General features: G+C 34.2%; 1 protein-coding gene across 8 annotated transcripts in view; it reads left to right on the forward strand.

The window, feature by feature from the left end:
- The window catches only part of METTL25 (methyltransferase like 25), a 132151-nt gene that overhangs the window by 81802 nt on the left and 31379 nt on the right, over positions 1 to 18970 (forward strand). For 7 of the 8 annotated variants that reach the window (XR_010932511.1, XR_010932513.1, XR_010932510.1 and 4 more), the window contains exons 9-12: positions 3314 to 3407; positions 14892 to 14966; positions 15531 to 15602; positions 17147 to 17255. Coding sequence is in view for 4 of the 8 variants with exons in the window: in XM_067697472.1 (XP_067553573.1) it covers positions 3314 to 3407; positions 14892 to 14966; positions 15531 to 15602; positions 17147 to 17239 (334 nt within the window). In the remaining 4 variants the exon portion in view is untranslated. The remainder of the gene's footprint in view (positions 1 to 3313; positions 3408 to 14891; positions 14967 to 15530; positions 15603 to 17146; positions 17256 to 18970) is intronic. The other variant, XM_067697473.1, reaches the window with a different exon arrangement.

Below are 18970 nucleotides of genomic sequence, written 5' to 3' on the forward strand. Positions count from 1 at the left end.
CCAGAGTTAATATTTAATAGTAGTTAATATCCCAGACTCTGAAGCCAGACTTCCTGAATTCAAACTGTGGGCAGTTTACTTAACCTCTCTGTTCTTTAGTTTCACCATCTTTAAAATGGGGATAATAGTGGGACCTACCACATGGAGTAGTAGTAAGGATTAAATAAGTAAATGCAGCAAAGGACTTAGAGGTCCTGGCACATTGTAAACATGAAATAAATACTAACTGTTATTATTTGTTTTGTTTACATTGCACTATTCCTTATATATTTGTTCAGTAGTTCTCTCTATATATATTTTAAATCACATTTGCTTATTTGTATAGTTAAGCCTGCCTTCCTAACTCTACTTGATTAGCAGATAGATCTATTTACTGTATTAACGCATTTCATGTTATAGTCTGACTAGATGTTTTTGTTTCTACAAGCTGCAAGAGATATTTATTTAATTATTTAATCCATTTATTGAGATCCTGCTATATTGGAGCATCTATGCTAGGCACAGGGGATATGGTCATGAGCAAAACAGGTGGAAACTCTGCTCTCCAGCTGCTCAGAGCAGTGATCTCAAACATATTTTTAAATTTCACATCTCTGTCAATAAACATTCTTGAGCATGCACCCCCAAAATGAATACTTAATTATTTGTAAGTGATATATGTGTCTTTCTACTAGTCTATTGTATAGATTTTTAAATAAACTGAAAAATTGAAAGTAAAAAGGTAAAGATAAATAGAAATTAAAATTCTAATATTCTCTTTCCCTTGGGGTGTGTTCACCCCTCTTTGGAGTCCACTGACTTAAAATAAAGACAGACACTCAGAGAAACAAAAAAGACTAAACATGTGAAGGAATAGTTCTCTGTGTCAGGAGCCTAACTTCATCTGGGAGGCCAGTGAAGACTTTCCTAAGGAAGCAACATTTAAGATAGGATCTGAAAGGATGAGTTTGGGATTCCCTAGGCAAAAAGATTAGGGGTGAAGTGTAACACAAATAGTGTTTATAGACAAAAGCATGATGTGTTCAAGAAACTAGAAAGACTGTCATTGTGAATGGAGAGGCAGTGTCCTAGGAGTGTTAGAGAGGTTGTCAGAATGGACCAGGTGGTACAAGGCTTATTATATACTATGTTAAGCATTTAGATCTTAATTCTAAGAGTCATGGGAAATTCTGGAGGAATTTAAGGAGAAGTAACATGATCAGATAATCACCTTTCTAGTTCTATTTGGATGATATTTTTCTCCCTTACTGGTTGCTGCTAAAAACAGGTCCAAAATAGTATACCTCAACAAAGGATTTGAGGGACAAGTCTTATGTAGCAAATTATTGCTTAATACACTAAAAGTAATCTAATAATCATGTTGTGAGATTTTGTAACAGAAAAGGGGTAGTATATTCTGAAAAGAAAAAGTAAGACGAGGGCAAATAAAATTTTAAATGTTTCTCTTATTTTCAAGCAATCTGAAATACAAAACCCAGGAAACAAGTCGATACCACCTACACTTATACTGTCTACTGTCTTCAGCTTACAATGGTTAGCACTTTCCTGTGAGCTTCTCACTCTGGCTCTTTTAACTTTGTAATCGAAGAAAAATCCAAATGATAATTCCAATTATGATAAAAACAACAATCATGATAGCAAAAAAAACAACTCACATGGTGGCACAGTTGTGAGCACCTTACGTGTGTTACCTAATTTCATCCTCACAGTGACTTTACAAAATTGGTACTATTAATATCCCGTTTTTATAAACAGGGAGCTAGTAGGTGATAGAGACAGACTGGAAGCTACACTCTTATCTACTGTGCTCTGCTTTCTCTCTTAAGCTACTCCATTAGGTGGTGATAGATGGTATAAAATAAGAACCAGGGGCTTCCCTGGTGGCGCAGTGGTTGAGAGTCCGCCTGCCAGTGCGGGGGACACGGGTTTGTGCCCCGGTCCGGGAGGATCCCGCATGCCGCGGAGCGGCTGGGCCTGTGGGCCATGGCCGCTGGACTTGCGCGTCCGGAGCCTGTGCTCCGCAGCGGGAGAGACCACAACAGTGAGAGGCCCGCGTGCCGCAAAAAAAAAAAAAAAAAGAACCAAAATCACTATCTCATGGGAAAGAATTGCTTGCCCCTCTGGATTAAAAAATAATAATAATAAAAGTTTAAAAACCTTTTAATATGAGGAGCAGGAAGTTAATATTAAATGGCTTTTTTTCTTTTTCTGGCTACACAGTTTATCATTTCAATATACTGTGATACATAAGATGTCCATATCGATTATATGATATCTCTTATATATAAATGTGTAAGATCTGAGAATTACACAAAAACTAATAAAAAATATAATTTCTGTTTCCTGGAACCTATACCTTTTCAAATGACTATTATTTCAAAGCAGTTTTCTGAGCAGGAAAGTGGTAAATGAAACTGCTCTTCTAACAAAATAGCATGACAATGTAGGCAGGAGTGAAGGGACAAACATCAGCTTTAATTAGGAAGTAGCTGTAATAATTAGGACATGAGGTAATAGCAAGTGTAATTAAAGTGGCCATCTAGAAGTGGAGCTGAAGTTGTATATTTGAGGTATATTTCAATGGAAGAATTGGTAGAGCTTCGTGTCTGACTAAGCATAGGGATTAATATTTATACTGCCAAGAGTAAATGAGCTTTTATTCATTGTTTTTGATACTTGGAGGTGGTAAATTTTTTATTCTCTTGATTTTTACATTATACTTAAATACAACCAAAATTGTGAGATGTGATAGTCCAGCATTGCATTATTTAAATTTAAAACCATCTCATATTTTGTTTATGCTGTAATGAAAATCTGCAGGGCATAAATGAGATCAAGTCAGACCCTACTCAGCAGCATATGGTGCTTTTCCAATGGCTGGCATTGAAGTTCTGTTTGCATGGCTGTTGGATGTCACCACTATTAGCAGGTGTTGCCATGAAATGTGCACTGTAATGTTGAGCCAGTAAAGTGAAAATGTGCTTTGCAGCACAATGGAACCTTTCGAAATACCTATAGTTCCCTTTAAAAATGAGACTTTTTTAGTACTAAGTTTACAACTTCTTTCTCATAGTATTGTCTTCATAATATTGTCTTCCACTGTTGTATGTTGAAGGAATTCTCAAAAGCAGATCCCGAATATTTTTGTAATATGTAAACTAAAAGTGTTCACAAAAATATTACTACATTATTATCACATGTGGAGCTTGTGCCATATGCACAGAAGGTATTTAAAAATATTTCATGACTGAATTTAAAATCATCTATAATTTAAATTGGAAAAACTAAAGAGTGATTTAATTTTGTTTTGCAGTGATCGGCATGTTGGTAAAATTTATTCCAAATCCTCTTCCTTTCTGGATTATGTCAGAAAGTCTCTAAAGAAGCTTGGATTAGATGAGTCCAAGGTCAGTATATGATTACCCATTGTTTTTATAAGAAACAAGAGAACTTCTATGGGGTTATGAATTGAGATAATACAAAATTATTTGCCCTCTACTTTTCTCTTATTCATGAAAAACATCTAAATTATGTTGAAACCAAACTTCAGTTACCTTTATTCCAGTTCACCTTTTCTGTCAATATTATACGGATAGTTTGCTGTTGTACACCTCCAGAGTGATTCCCCTTTCAGGTTTATTCAAGTAAAACTGTGTCAATTTTCAAATCAAAATAGACTTAAAAAGCAAGAGCAAATGGGAATTGTAAGTACATCAGGAGACGATGGTTTTAATTTTAAACTGCATGTATTTAAAGGCTGTATAACCCATTAAAATTAAAAATCTTAAATTCAAAAACCCTTTGAATGGGAGAATCCTGGAAAGTGGTAATGTCATAGAAAGCCCAGGGTAATAATTGAGAACATATTGTTGAATACACAAAAGGTAAGCTGATGGACTAGTGGTAATAAGTAGTCTAACACTGAGAAAAAAATAACTCTCAACATGATTCAGATGAGTTATTAACTAAAATATTAAGTTGAATCTGGATCACTTTGGTATTTTGAATTGATTATAAATTGAAATAAAGAATAAAATAGTTGGTTAAGGAATGGTGATTAAGGTGGTTAAGGTTTCTTCTTGAAAGAGAAAAATTATACAGATATGGTTAAGTTATATCAAAGCCAGAGGGTATTATTATTTATTGTACCAATTATCCATTTACTCCCCAGTTGCTTTATTACTTAAAGCAATTAGACTGGTACGAATAAGTTTCCTCCTCTGTAAAACAGCTCTGAAAAAGCATTTCTAATTCATAGGATTTAAGAAAAATTAAATGAGGTAATAGACATAAAATGCTGAATACAATGTACATAGTAAGTGCTAACTAAATAATACTAGTTTTTATGATTCTTATCTTTGTATATGTACTACTTATAATAATACAATTGATATGACTCCTATAAACATTTTTATTTAGTCACCAAAATGAAGATCCTTCTAGTCTTGCATAAATAAGAATAGACAGTGTTATCTTAGTTATTTTATTTCTGTTTTTTAAAATATTTTTAATCAGACTGGTCTTCCTTCCAATTAGTCTTTCTTAATGCATATATTTACGTCATGTCTCAATTCCGCATCTTACATTTACTATCAGGAACACAACCTAAGCATAATTTTTACAAATATAGAGCTAAGTTTTTACTTAAACTAAAAATGTATTATCCTTTGTCAAAAACCAAACTGTAAAAATCCAGAAAGAGTGTTACTTATTTTTCGTGATGGCTTTCTCTTCCCAGGTTTGTCTCTAATAATAACCATAGTAAATGTTTCTTAATATGCTTATTATATTACTGATTAGAATATTAATAATAGCTAATATTTACTAAGCACTTACTATATTATAGTTATTATGCTAAAGACATCATAACATTATCGCATTTACTCTTCACTAAAAGAGTAAGATACTATTATTATTCCCAATGTAATGATCTAGAAAGAGAGGCTTACAAAAAGGCAAGTCATTTTCTCAGCGTTGAAGAGCAAGTGGCAGAGCTGGAACTTGAACGCAGATTCAACTTACATCAGAACCTCCACTGTCAACCACCACTGTACTGAGAAGTGAAATTAAAAACAAAAGGAAAAAGACTAATGTAGCTAAGTATCACCATAAAATATCAGTTTTAAATGATTACCTTTATTAGTTAGTAAAGACAATTAATAGTGCCCTGCTGATTTTTCTCTTAAAACTATTTAAGTTCATTGAAAGATAAATATGTTGAATAAAATGGGTGAGGAAAAGAAAAGGAACAAGAAACCCAAGCTGGAAGGGGAGGAAAGTACAGAACCTAATAAGGCATTTCAAAGGTAGGGGGGTGAGAGGAAGCAAATAGATGAGTACGTGTTTTGAGGGGTTTTTTGTTTGTTTTTATGTTAAACAAGAGGAATTGAGAGTTGTGTCTGTCAGGCCAGAGTGGTTGGAAATAGGATAAGTTATTAAAACCAAGCTTATATTTCTGATATAATACAAAATCCTATTATTTTTCTCCCACATTATGAAATATCAGTGCTAAAATGAAGGTTTTGACCACAAACACAATAAGAAGAGATTTATGAATAGTTTTATTTAAAAAATGAAATTAATTTTCACAAGATTCTAATTACTAAAAAGTATCAAAACCGCTTAAATTTAAAATATTTGATATACCAAAGTGTTTAAAAGATCTTTGACTAAATTTATAATCATTTACTAACAAACTTTTGTATATAATTGAAAGTGTGGTGAATACCACTGATGTGTTTCTGATCTCTCAAAGCACATCTCTTCATATTCAAAACTATGTAAGCAAGTGAAGTGCCTAGAAACCTCCTAACATGCTCTGATACTTTCTTAGTCACAAGAAATCATGTAAACGTGAGGAAAAACAACATTCCCAGACAAATCATCATTCCAAAGACCAGAACAGAACAGCATGTGCTGAATATATAAGTGGTTCATACACAGCTTAAAATATCAATCCATAAGTCCTATAGTCAGCTGTGACAGACAGCATTGGACATTTTCTCTTAGAGCAGGATTTTGTCAAACTCAGCACATTTGGATAATTCTTTATTGTGGAGAACTAACGTGTGCGTTGGAGGATGTTTAACATCTTTGACCTCTACCCACGAGGTGTCTGCAGTAGCGCACTAATTGTAACAATCCAAAATAAATAAATTTTTAAAAAATCTCCAGACATTGCCACAAATGTCCTGGGGGTCAAAATCACCCCCAGTTAAGATCCGCTGTCTTCAAGCATTTGTCATTTTAGTGATTCCATTAACATTCCCATTACAGACCCCATATTATCTTAAAATGCCATGTTACACCAAGAAACATAGAGTGGGGAAATGGGGAAAAGCAGTGATTCTGTTCTTATATTTTGAAGACTTTTTATCAAAATGATCCCCTCCTTGATTTTTAATTTTTTATAGCCTTAACCGTTTAAGGGTGATATTGTTTCACCCCTGCATAAGATACAGTTCTGTTTAAGAAGAGTGTTTCGATTTCACAGCAAAGCCAAGCCACTGAAAACAATAAATTGTGACAGAACATCAGCTACCTTATATCTGCAAGTATACTGTTTATAATAGATGGACTGCTTAGAATGAAATTTTACAGTAATATTCTTTGTAATTAAGTAAAGTTCAATTACTTCTTTATAAAATATTTTAATACAACTTTACAGTTGTCTCAAATAACAAAATCCTAGTGATTAGCTTTACCTAGACCTTAAAAAATATTTTTAAATTTTATCTTCTGTTCCAAACTTTGGCATCTCACCAAATTTCAGAAAACCTTTAAAATTGTATTTAAGTTTTCATATTCATGGTCCACAGCATTTTTTTCTTCTTTTGTATTAATTTTCTCTCTTTCTCCTTCCACATGCATGTACTGCACACACACGGATACATGAGCGTACACACACACACACACACACACACACCCGTAAATTTTTGAAGCATCAAATTTTAAAAGCAGCAAAACCACTATTGCTTGCTAGACAAAGAACGAGCTGGAGCATTTGTCCATAAGAAGGGGAAATAAAAGGAGCTTATGTTCTAGAGCTTGCATGTATGTGTGTTTGTGTGCTGTATACATATGATGAATATTCAAATAAATATTACTCTCAGATATTGAGAATGAAATAGACAATAAAACTGGTGATTTAACAGGAGTGGGGTGTGTGCTGTTGAATGGACAAAGTTGAAAATCACTAAGAGAGAACCTTAGTGGAAGGGATAGAGGATAACTCAGAAAATTATCCTTAAATATTTCTCCAAAACAGGCCAGCAAAAGCAAAACTTTTGAGACCAAAATCATTTAGTTATTCACCAGCAAACATTTATTTTGAAGAATCTCCCATGTGCCAAGAAGAGTGGAAACTCTGGAGCTACAAAGATAATTAAGACATAACCCATGAGAAAAGAAAACAAGTAATTATAGCATGAACTTACAATGTTAGACATATATTAAGTATGTATGCTTGGAGTGACTCACTCTGCCTTTAAGATTTCTCAGAGGACATTGATGCCTTAGCTTGGTTTTGAAGGGTACATAGGAGTTCATTAAGCAAACAAGGTGGGAAGGTAGGGAGCAGGGAATTTCAGGTGTGTGTGGTGGGGGGAATAGCTTGTACAAAACCACAGAGAGTAAGAAACATGATTCTGGACTCAGCACAGCTGGAGCATAAAGCAAGTAGAGGAGACAGTGGTGAGAGATGAGGCCAAAGGACTAGGCACATGTGGAGAGACCAAATAAACTGATCTTTGGACATTAGATCAAAGATTAATTAGTAGTAATCATAATCACTAGGTGGTTTCAATATAAGTGGGAGGGCAACAAAAAATACAAGGAGCTCATAAACTTCCATGTAGTAATATTCAGTGGTTCCTCGGTATTCATGGGGAATTGGCCCCCCACTGATAACAAAACCCAAGGATGCTCAGGTCCCTTATATAAAATGGTATAGTACCATTTTATATGGTATAGTCAGCCCTCTGTATCTGTGGGTTCCACATCTATGGATATGGAGGACTGACTGTATCCAGAAATGATCTACGTTATATGAGGTCATCTGACCCTAAAGAAACAGCGAATTCCTGATACAGTTTAAATATATATAGGAAGCCTGTCATCTTTGGTGATATGCAAAGAACATGTGCATTATTCCCATAAGTAAGTTCCTGCTGCTTTTTACAGCCACTATAATAACACAGGCATACCTCAGACTGTGGGTTCAGTTCCAGAGCACCACAATAAAGTAAATACCGTAATAAAGCAAGTCACGTGAATTTTTTGGTTTCCCAGCGCATATAGAAATTATGTTTACACTGTACTTTAGTCTGTTATGTGTGCAATAGCATTATGTCTAAAAATATAATGTACATGCCTTAATAAAAAATATTTTATTGCTACCCTCTTGCACTGTTGGTGAGAATGTAAATTGGTACAGCCACTATGGAGAACAGTATGGAGGGTCCTTAAAAAACTAAAAATAGAATTACCATATGACCCAGGAATCCCACTACTGGGCATATACCCAGAGAAAACCATAATTCAAAAAGACACATGCACCCCAATGTTCACTGCAGCACTATTTACAGTGGCCAGGACATGGAAGCAATCTAAGTGTCCATCAACAGACGAATGGATAAAGAAGATGTGGCACATATATACAATGGACTATTACTCAGCCATAAAAAGGAATGAAATTGGGTCATTTGTAGAGACGTGGATGAATCTAGAGACTGTCATACAGAGTGAAGTAAGTCAGAAAGAGAAAAACAAATATCATATATTAACGCATATATGTGGAACCTAGAAAATGGTACAGATGAACTGGTTTGCAGGGCAGAAATAGAGACACAGATGTAGAGAACAAACGTATGGGCACCAAGGGGGGAAAGTGGCGGGGGTGGTGGTGGGATGAATTGGGAGATTGGGATTGACATGTATACACTAGTATGTATAAAATAGATAACTAATAACCTGCTGTATAAAAAAATAAAATTCAAAAAGTAAATAAAAATACTTTATTGCTGAAAACTGCTGACCATCATCTGAGCCTTCAGCAAGTCCTAGTCTTTTTGCTGGTGCAGACTCTTGCCTCGATGTAGGTGGTGCTGACTGAGCAGGGTGGTGGCTGCTGAAGGCTGGGGTGGCAATTCCTTAAAATACGGCAACCATGAAGTTTGACCCACAGATTGACCTTTCACATTTTCTCTGTAGCAGGCAATGCTGTTGGATAGCATTTTACCCACAGCAGAACGTCTTTCAAAATTGGAGTCAATCCTCTCAAACTCTGCTGCTACTTTATAAACTAAGTTTATATAATTTTCTAAATCCTTTTTTGTCATCTCAACAGTCTTCACAGCATCTTCACCAAGAGTAGATCCCATCTCAAGAAACCACTTTCTTTGCTCATCCATAAGAAGCAACTCCTCACCTGTGAAAGCTTTATCGTGAGGTTGCAGCAATTCAGTCACATCTTTAGGCTCCACTTCTAATTCTAGTTCTCTTGTTGTTTCTGCCACATCTGCAGTTACTTCCTCCACTGAAGTTTTGAACCCCTCAAAGTCATCTAGGAGAGTTGGAATCAGCTTCTTCCAAACTCCTGTTAATGTTGTTATTTTGACATCCTCCCATGAATCATGAATGTTCTTACATCTAGAATAGTGAATACTTTCCAGGATGTTTTCAATTTACTTTGCCCAGATCCATCAGATGAATCACTATTTATGGCCTTACAAAATGTATTTCTTAAGTAAGACTTAAAGTCAAAATTACTGCTTGATCCATGGGCTGCAGAATGGATATTGTGTTAGCAGCATAAAAATAGCATTTTAATCTCATTGTGCATCTCCATGAGAGCTCTTGAGGTGCATTGCCAATGAGCAGTAATATTTTGAAAAGAATCTTTTTTTCTGAGCAGTAGGTCTCAACAATAGTCTTAAAATATTCAGTGAACCATGTTGTAAACAGATGTGCTATCATCCAGGCTTTGTTGTTCTATTTATAGAGCACAAGCAGAGTAGATTTAGCATAATTCTTAAGGGTCCTAGGATTTTTGGAATGGTAAATGAGGTCAGCTTCAACCTAAAGTCACCAGCTGTATTAGACCCTAACTGACAAAAGAGATTTCAGCCTATTCTTTGAAGCTTTGAAGCCAGGCATTGACTTCTCCTCTTTAGTCCTCTTTAGGACTTTATGAAAGTCCTAAATGGCATCTTCTTCCAATATAAGGCAGTTTCCTCTACACTGAAAATCTGTTGTTTAATGTAGCCACCTTCTTTAATTATCTTACCTAGATCTTCTGGATAACTTACTATAGCTTCTACATCAGTACTTGCTGCTTCACCTTGCACTCTTATGTTACAGAGACAGGTTCTTTCCTTAAACATCATGAACCCACCTCTGCTAGCTTCAAATTTCTTCTGCAGCTTCCTCACCTCTCCCAGCTTTCATAGAATTGAAGAAAGTTAGGGCCCTGCTCTGGATTAGACTTTGGCTTAAGGGAATGTTGTGGCTGGTTTGATCTTCTATCCAGACCACTACAACTTTCTCAGTATCAGCAATAAGACTTTTGTTTTCATTATCATTCACATGTTCACTGGAGTAGCACTTTTAATTTCCTTTAAGAAGTTTTCCTTTGCATTCTCAATTTGGTACCACATCCACCTACCTTGAGTTCTAGCCAAGGGTATATCAGCAGCCTCATTCCTACCATCTACTGGTGAAAATAAGGTCAATTGCTAACCTATCTTCTGATCAGGTAGTGTGTGGGTAGAATCTCTGAACAACTATGTATCTCTCATCCAATCATACGACCCATTCCCCATGAAGTTGAAGTCTGGTCCACCTTTGTGTACCTGGACCCCCTTATATAGATCTATAAAAAGATGATTTTAATAAATAAACGGAAGAGAAGAGAAAAATCTTCCATGGAAAAGAATTCTAAATAATTTATTTGGATATTGCACCCTCACTCCTTAAGTGTGGGCTGCAAGTTGTGACTTTCTTCCAAAGCATACAACGTGGAAAGGGGAAAAGGAGGAACATTACAGTGAAGAAACCTGACAAATACTATCTCAGCCAAGTACTCAAGGTCAATATCTACAGTGATAAATCATATGGATAGTATGTACCCTTCATATGATGTGAGGAATATCATACTTAATTCTGTAGTCTTCCTCTCAAAGCCCATAGCCCCAGTCTAATTATGAGGAAAACATCTGACAAATCCCAGTGAAGGAACATCCTACACAATGCTTGACTGGTACTCCTCAATACTGTCAAGGTCATCAAAACCAAGGCAAGTCTTGTGAGTCAACTATACTCCAATAAAAAGAAAAAAGAAAAAAAATAAAAGGCGAGTCTGAAAAACTGTCACAACCAATAGGACTAGATACAATGTAATAAACTGGATGGGATCCTGGAACTGAAAAAGGACATTAGGTAAAAAGTGAGAAAATCCGAATGAAATGTAAACTTTAGCTAATAGTAATATATCATTATTGGTTCATTTACTATAACAAATAACTGTATTGTAAAGTGTTAATAATAGGGGAAACTGGATATAGGGTATATCTAAACTCTGTTATCTTCAAAATATCTTTAAATCTGAAACTTCTAAATTATGTTTATTTTTTAAAAATAATGTGAGCAAAGCTAATGTTTATTGAACCTTTGCTTTGTGCCAAACATTGTGCTAAAAGCTTTGTTTATGTTATCTCACTGAATGCTAAGGATGACTTTATGAAATGAATAGTTATCCTCATTTTATAGGTAAGGAAATTGAGACATAGGTTAAGTGGATTTCTTAAAGCTCAAATCTAGGAAATTGGGGAGGAAGGATTCCAATGCAGTCTGTCTAACTGTAGAGCCAATGCTCCTTTTTGTCATATCCATATAACTTATTAACAGACATTGAGCTCAAGAAGAATGCTTAGCATTTTTCTACAACTAGTGTTCATCAGACAAATAAGCCTACAAGGAAGAATAAAGAGAAAACTCTGTGCTTGCCAGCAGACAAAATAAATGTACTTCTAAAGCAGGTTGAAGAATTGAGGTTTGAAATAAAGGCAGAAGAAACTCAAGGAATGATGAATCTACTGAAGCATTTAAAGAAGAGATGCTTATATCCAGAACTTTGATTTTTGAAACTTTTGCAGACAGGATGAAGTTGATCAAGCATTTGAAGTGTGTTGAATCATAGGACATATACTAACACAGGGGTCCCCAACCCTCGGGCTGAGGACCGGTATAGGTCTGTAGCCTGTTAGGAACTGGGCCGCACAGCAGGAGGTGAGCGGCGGACGAGCGAGCGAAGCTTCATCTGCCGCTCCCCATCGCTCCCCATCACTCACATTACCACCTAACCCATCGCTCCCATTACCGCCTGAACCATCCACCCCCCCACCAACCCCCCTCCACATCCGTGGAAAAATTGCCTTCCCTGAAACCGGTCCCTGGTGCCAAAAATGTTGGGGACCGCAGATCTAACACATATGCTGTATTGGAGTTAAAATGTCAAAAAAATTGTAAGAAAAGTAAGGGAGAAAACCTAAAGCTCCTCAATATGACTGCTCCTTCACTGTCTCTCACCCAGTTTCTCTTTAGGACTGGATATCTCCCTGAACCTAAATGACAGCTCACTGAGCTAAGGCCCTGTTATACAGCTCAACTAATATTAATCCCTTTTTCTCGAGTCTAGGAGATGGGCAGCAGGGAGCAATGGAATTCATGACCAAAACTCCCAACTGCCATTCAATGTGCACTTCATCTTGTAAGTTTCCATGTATGTATGTCCTTGCCTAAGTATGATCTACACTCAGGCACTTCCTCAATTCTGATGCCTCCTTTATCTCTAGGATGCTTTCCCTATCTTGGCTCTTACTGGATTTAACACCCAATAATGTCATCTGTAAAATAAGACCATGAATATACATATGTTACAAATTGATATTAGAATTAAAAAACAGTGTCTTCATAAAACTTCCATAGATTCTCTGATCTAATCTTATGAGATACATATTAATATAATTATATCCACCAAACTTTTGGTGTAAGAATAAGGCCATTTATTTTGTTTTGTTTTTTGCACACAGCTTTGCATATAGTTTTACTAGTTGGATTTCTACCTTAACGTCTGTCCATCAAACATACCTGTAATGCATAGTTTACAGTATCCAGCTTTGGATTACTCAAAGTAAAGCAAAAGACTTCCACTTTTTTTTTTTAATAGAAAAGTAAAGGTGATGTTCTCACCTTTTCTCTTCAAAATTACACAAAAGCAACAAATAAAAAGAGAAATAGAAACACAAACTCCTTTTTGACAAAATCAAAAAGCATATTAAATCTCAAACCATGTACATTATGAAGTACAGTGAAGGTAAAGAAGGATGCAGAAAGATGCCAAGAGAAATTGCCCAGGTTACAGATCACCAACAAAACCAACAATATAGTTCTTTAAAGTAGCATATCCTGAGGAACAAAATCAACAATTCCTAGTTTGGAGCAAATGCAGTTGATGACCAGGGTGGTGCTTCTCGGTTTGACATAAAGGGGAGACAATATTGGAGAACCCAAGGAGTCACATTGAAAAACCATGTTTGTAGGAAGCAGTATGCTGATGAGGCAGGATTGAAAAAAGATTGTGAGTTCTGAGTTGTCCTGTAACTGCTGATCTCACATGACAGGACAGAAGTGAAGACTAAAGGCTATAATTCGAACACATACACAATTTTTTTGAGATGAGAGTTTTTGCTGGCTTGAAGTGCAGACCTAGATCTAGTCCAATATACTCTACTGCAAAAATTTGGTCCAGGAGGTACTCATTTGATTCAAAGATGGGCAAAATTTTAAAAAGGGTTGGAGAGAAGGCCATAATCTGCTTGGGTTTTATACCGAAGGGGAGATCTTTTCTGGAAAGCTACACTAGAAATTGGATGAGACGAAGCTTTACTTGTCACTGTTACCTACCCTTTTGTATTTTTTGAACTCAAAAGAAATTTCATGTAATAGAAAAAGAATAGGGGCTTTGAAAAAATATTTAGATATTTTCAAGGAAATCTGAATACAAATCCTTTCAGATTTTGGACTCTCTTTATTCAGTCTTTCATTTGTTTTGACCACATATAATTTGAGAGCAATTCCTTCTGGTGACGTTCCTTTATCAGGCCTTTCACAGAGGCATTCAACTTATAGAGAAACAACTTTGCCTTTTGTATTTGTATCTCATTGGTTTTGTAATATTTATTCATGTCATATTATAATATAACTGGAATAACAAGTTTAAGAACAAATACAATTAATTCAGTAGGCATAAAGCTCAACTGGTGGGAACAGAAACATGTAAATGATCTAGAAAGTGGCCTACTAACCACAAAGGTTCAGTGTACTATGGGTGTCATATGTTTTAGAGAAAAAAACAGCAATGCTTGTTGATGGATTTGTTAAGTGGATGTTAGAAGAAATTACCTTAAATATGAATATATGTCCTCACTGTATTCCTTTTGCCTTTGAGTTATTCTTTAGGATATATAGTTTTAGATATATTGTTTAAATTTTAATTTTGTTCAAGAACTGTTTATTGAGCTCCTACCTACTGTGCACCCCAAGCATAGAAACAAGTGAAAGTAAGTATTTCATCACTACTTGTTGAAATCAAACAAAGTTAATAGGCTGTTATTGGTGATTTTACTTAGGATATACTGAATAACCTATATTGGTACAGAAGATTTAAATGAAAGAATTTAGTTATATTGACTTGTTTCATGGATATCCTTAGAGCTCTTCAGATACCTAAGGTTGTTTTAAATTGTTATGTTTGTTTTACTTTAGGGTATGTTTGATTAGAAAAAAATATTTTTAACTGTTATTAAATTTATTATTGTTATTTTATCTTGAAGCTGCCAGAAAGAATTATAATGGACTACTATGAGAAGTACAAGCCTAGAATGAATGAGCTGGAGGCTTTTAATATGGTAAATCTCAGAATTAAACATACTAAATTGAATATGTTGCTAGACTTGAGTAGGCTCCTATTAAATTTTTTTATGGGGCCAACCAATCTGTGTTGTTTTTCTCTTAATGTAGAAAAACTGTTTTGGATCATTTCCTATTTTAGAACTATATTAGGTGTCAGTAATGTAATAAAGAGAACACATGGTAGATTTCTCTTAAAGTGTATTATAAATGCATGGAAAGAAGTTTTAGAGTTCTTTGAACACATATTGGTCTCAATGCAGTTATTTCACAAGCATTCCTTTTAATGAATTTCATTCTTAGTACCCCTTTAAAAGCTTTCTATCACATATGTATGATTGCTTTTGGATTCTATCCCAAAGTCACTCAAAGGACATTCTTTTCCTTTTACTATTAAAGAAAAACTTTTGATCTCTGAAGTATTTATTTTCTGAAGATGTACGATGAGTATTGGAGATTTGGCCTTATATGAGTTTCTGTAGATACATTTTCTTAAACAAGTGTTAAGCTAGTATTTTTGTTTGTTTTAAAGTACCACTGTCCTATCTTATACTTTCTTTTAGTTGAAAGTTGTTCTGGCTCCTTGCATAGAGACATTGATTCTTCTGGATCGGCTTTGCTACCTGAAAGAGCAGGTAAATTATGTTAATTTTAAATGCATAACAAATATATTTATTAAACCCAGTAATATGGATCTGCTTATAACTAGGATAACATTCTTTCACATAAAACTAGTAAGATAATTTTTCTCATTGTATTTTCCAATTCTAAATATTCTTTCCATCTCTTTTGAAACAAAAACATATGTACAACAGATGTTTCCAGCAAAGCTACTATAATAAAGTTTACATTCTTTTAATTTTATGGTAATTACTATACAGTAGACGATGCACACAAACCATCATATATGACATATAGTATAGCTAAAATTAATAAAGGCAAGATGTAAAGATACCATTTTTATGCTTCATTTTATAAGAATCACCTTTTAATTCACTTTTGAATTTTTGGACATATGCACTCTGCAGTTTAGAAATTTCCTTCTCATCAGTGATAATTGCTTCTGTTTTTTTCACAGTCTTATTTGTTTTATCTTTGTTGAATGACCAAAAAATATGATTTTTTGTTATCTTTGGGGAAAATGTGTTTTTCAGATTCTACTCTATGATCAAAATAATGTTTTTGAGCTCTTTAAAATTAAGCCCATTTGTGGATTCAGCCTTGTTTCCAGTATAAACTCTTTATTTTAATAATTTTGTTTTATCATATGGAGAGCTTTATTTCTTTTCAGCAAACTACTTGGAACAGATGGATTTTAATAATTGGTATTTTTATGGAGAAAGGCAATTTTTAAATATTTACATAATTATGTACTTTCCTAAGCTACTAACTAATTCAAAATCACTGGAATCTTTTGGTTCTCAACTTGTTAGTTCACAGAATCAGCCTTATTTTACTAGGTACTCATCATTTCCCTTTCAAAACAATTTCCAGTGACCTAAATAAAATAGGTAGGCAAAACAGTATGCACCAAGTTTAACAGATTGGTAACGAAGTGATAGAAATCATATAATTGTTCATTTTGTTAATATTTTAAATAATATTTTACTATTATAAAAGTAATACACACTTATGTTAGAAAATTTAAAATGAAGAATATATAAAAAATTAAAAGTAACGATTATCTCACCTTTCAGCATTAGCTTTTAAATTATTGATATGTTTTTTAGAGCTTCTAATATATGTTTGTTGCATGTATATGTATGAGCATATTATTTCTACTTTAAAATTGGAATAAATTGTAAATGCAGTTTTGCATCTAATTTCTTTCATTTGTTTTATTTAGAATTTTTCCATCTCATTAAATGTACTACAGAAGCTGAATAATGTTTCATCATATAATTTATTTAAGTAATACCCAGTTGTCTCTAGCCACTTCCAGTTTTTCACAATTGCAGCAAGGAGTAGCCTTGTGGTTCACTCTCTATGCATATCTTTATTTCCTCAACATAAATTCCCGAAGGTGAATTTCTAAGTGTTAATTTTATTCAACAAAGAATAATTTTCTTTTATATAGTTTGTTTTTCATGTAGTTTTTATATTCCAGTATGTAGTCTAACATCTCTCATTTTTATCTTCAACAAGTAGTTGCCTATTTAAATCACTTACCAATTTGCAGGATGATATTGCGTGGTCTGCACTCGTGAAGTTGTTTGATCCTGTGAAATCTCCCAGATGTTATGCCATTATTGCACTGAAGAAGCAGCAGTGATTTCAATTGAAGCAAGGTATTAGATGTATCTGTTTGTGGAATCAATTGCTAATTTTGCTTTTCTAAACATTAATGCCATGTTACATAAATATTTGAAAAAATTGCTATATATTTTAAATAGGCAATAAAACAATAGCTAACAACAGAATGCCTTAATCCATTTTCCATTGTCAAAGCATACATTAATTTTAAAAAAATCAAGAACTCATGAAAATATTATAAAAGGATTTGACCTACATTTCTGAGTTAGTACGTCTATAGGACATTGTAATCTGAGCCTTGTTTCCTGTTCAGTATTTGAGACCCTTGCTATTTGCTGCATATCACATTTTGACTTTTTACCAACTTAAAATCAGATGAAAGGTATAGGTATAGATACAGTAAAACTAGCTGGTCCTGAAGATCATTAGCATTTTCTTTCACATTTTGGAAGGATTTTTCATGTTATCAGGAGAGAAAAAGTCACGCTTAAATAAATACCCAGGAAGCAGGCCAGACATAAAAAGTGCTTAATATAAAGCATATTTTATACTGTGTTTTAATCTAAATTACATAAGGAAATATTCTGTGTCCTTAAAGGAATATGTGTCTTATAATTGGGATATTCACTTTAAGGATTCTTGGGGCTATTTATCTTACTAAAATAAAGGATGGGTTGTCACTTTATGAATCATCTGGTACTCTGTAAAAAACCAATCTAGGAGAAGCAGGAGTGAATAAGAAAAGACCCACACTCTGCCCAGTATGGTACAGAGTCCTTTCATTAGCAGAAAACTTGAGGTTTCTAATACACACAGAAGAGATGGACAACTGGGAAAAAGCTTCCTTGATTCTCAGCTAGAGACTGCATAAAATTCTCCCAGAAGAAGAAGTAACTGCTTTCTTAAATTTTAGAGTCTATACACAGATGAGAATAATTTTTTGCTTTGGCTTGTGATACTGAGTGTGTAGCCAGTATATGTGTGAATGATCAGGTGCTTTGTATACCTAGTACAACACTGGGAAAATTAGCCATTTTTTAAGTTTTTTATGCTGAAAACTTTAAACATATCCAGAAGTGGAGAGTAGAGTATAATAAATCCCCATGTACTCATCACAAACTTCAGTAATTATAAACATTTTACCAATCTCGTTTCATCAGGACACACATGAAAGTGCACACAGACACACATTTGCCACCCATACTCACCTTCCCTGGAGAATTTTAAAGTAAATCTCAAGCAATTTGTTATTTCACATAAATACGTAAATATATATTTCTAAGTTAAGGATTTCTTTCCATAATAATCTATTACTTACCCTCATTCACATTTCCGTGATTAGCTCAAAATGTCTTTTATATCAGTTGGTTCAATTCAGAATCAAAACAGGGTTCACACATTTGCATTTGGTTGATGCGTCTCTTTAGGTTGCTTATTTTATTCTATTTTATTTCCTTATATTGTTTGCTATATGAGTATCTAACTCAGCAGCAGAAAACCGTTCCAAGCCTACCTTCTTTCCTTTCATAATTTTAACTTCTATGTAAAATTTTAAACTTTCTTTCTGATGCCCAAGTATTTATATAACATTCATTTCTCCTTATAATAAAGAAAAAAAAAGAACCTTATATAGGTAAAGCTCTACTTATATGGGTAAAGAGAAGTGAATTACAAATGTTTTAATACCAAGGAAAGTATGTAGTAACTTCCTAGTGTTTCAAAACATTGTCAGAAATTGCATTTACCAATT

This window comes from Pseudorca crassidens, chromosome 11, assembly GCF_039906515.1.
Source record: "Pseudorca crassidens isolate mPseCra1 chromosome 11, mPseCra1.hap1, whole genome shotgun sequence".
NCBI lineage: Eukaryota > Metazoa > Chordata > Mammalia > Artiodactyla > Delphinidae > Pseudorca > Pseudorca crassidens.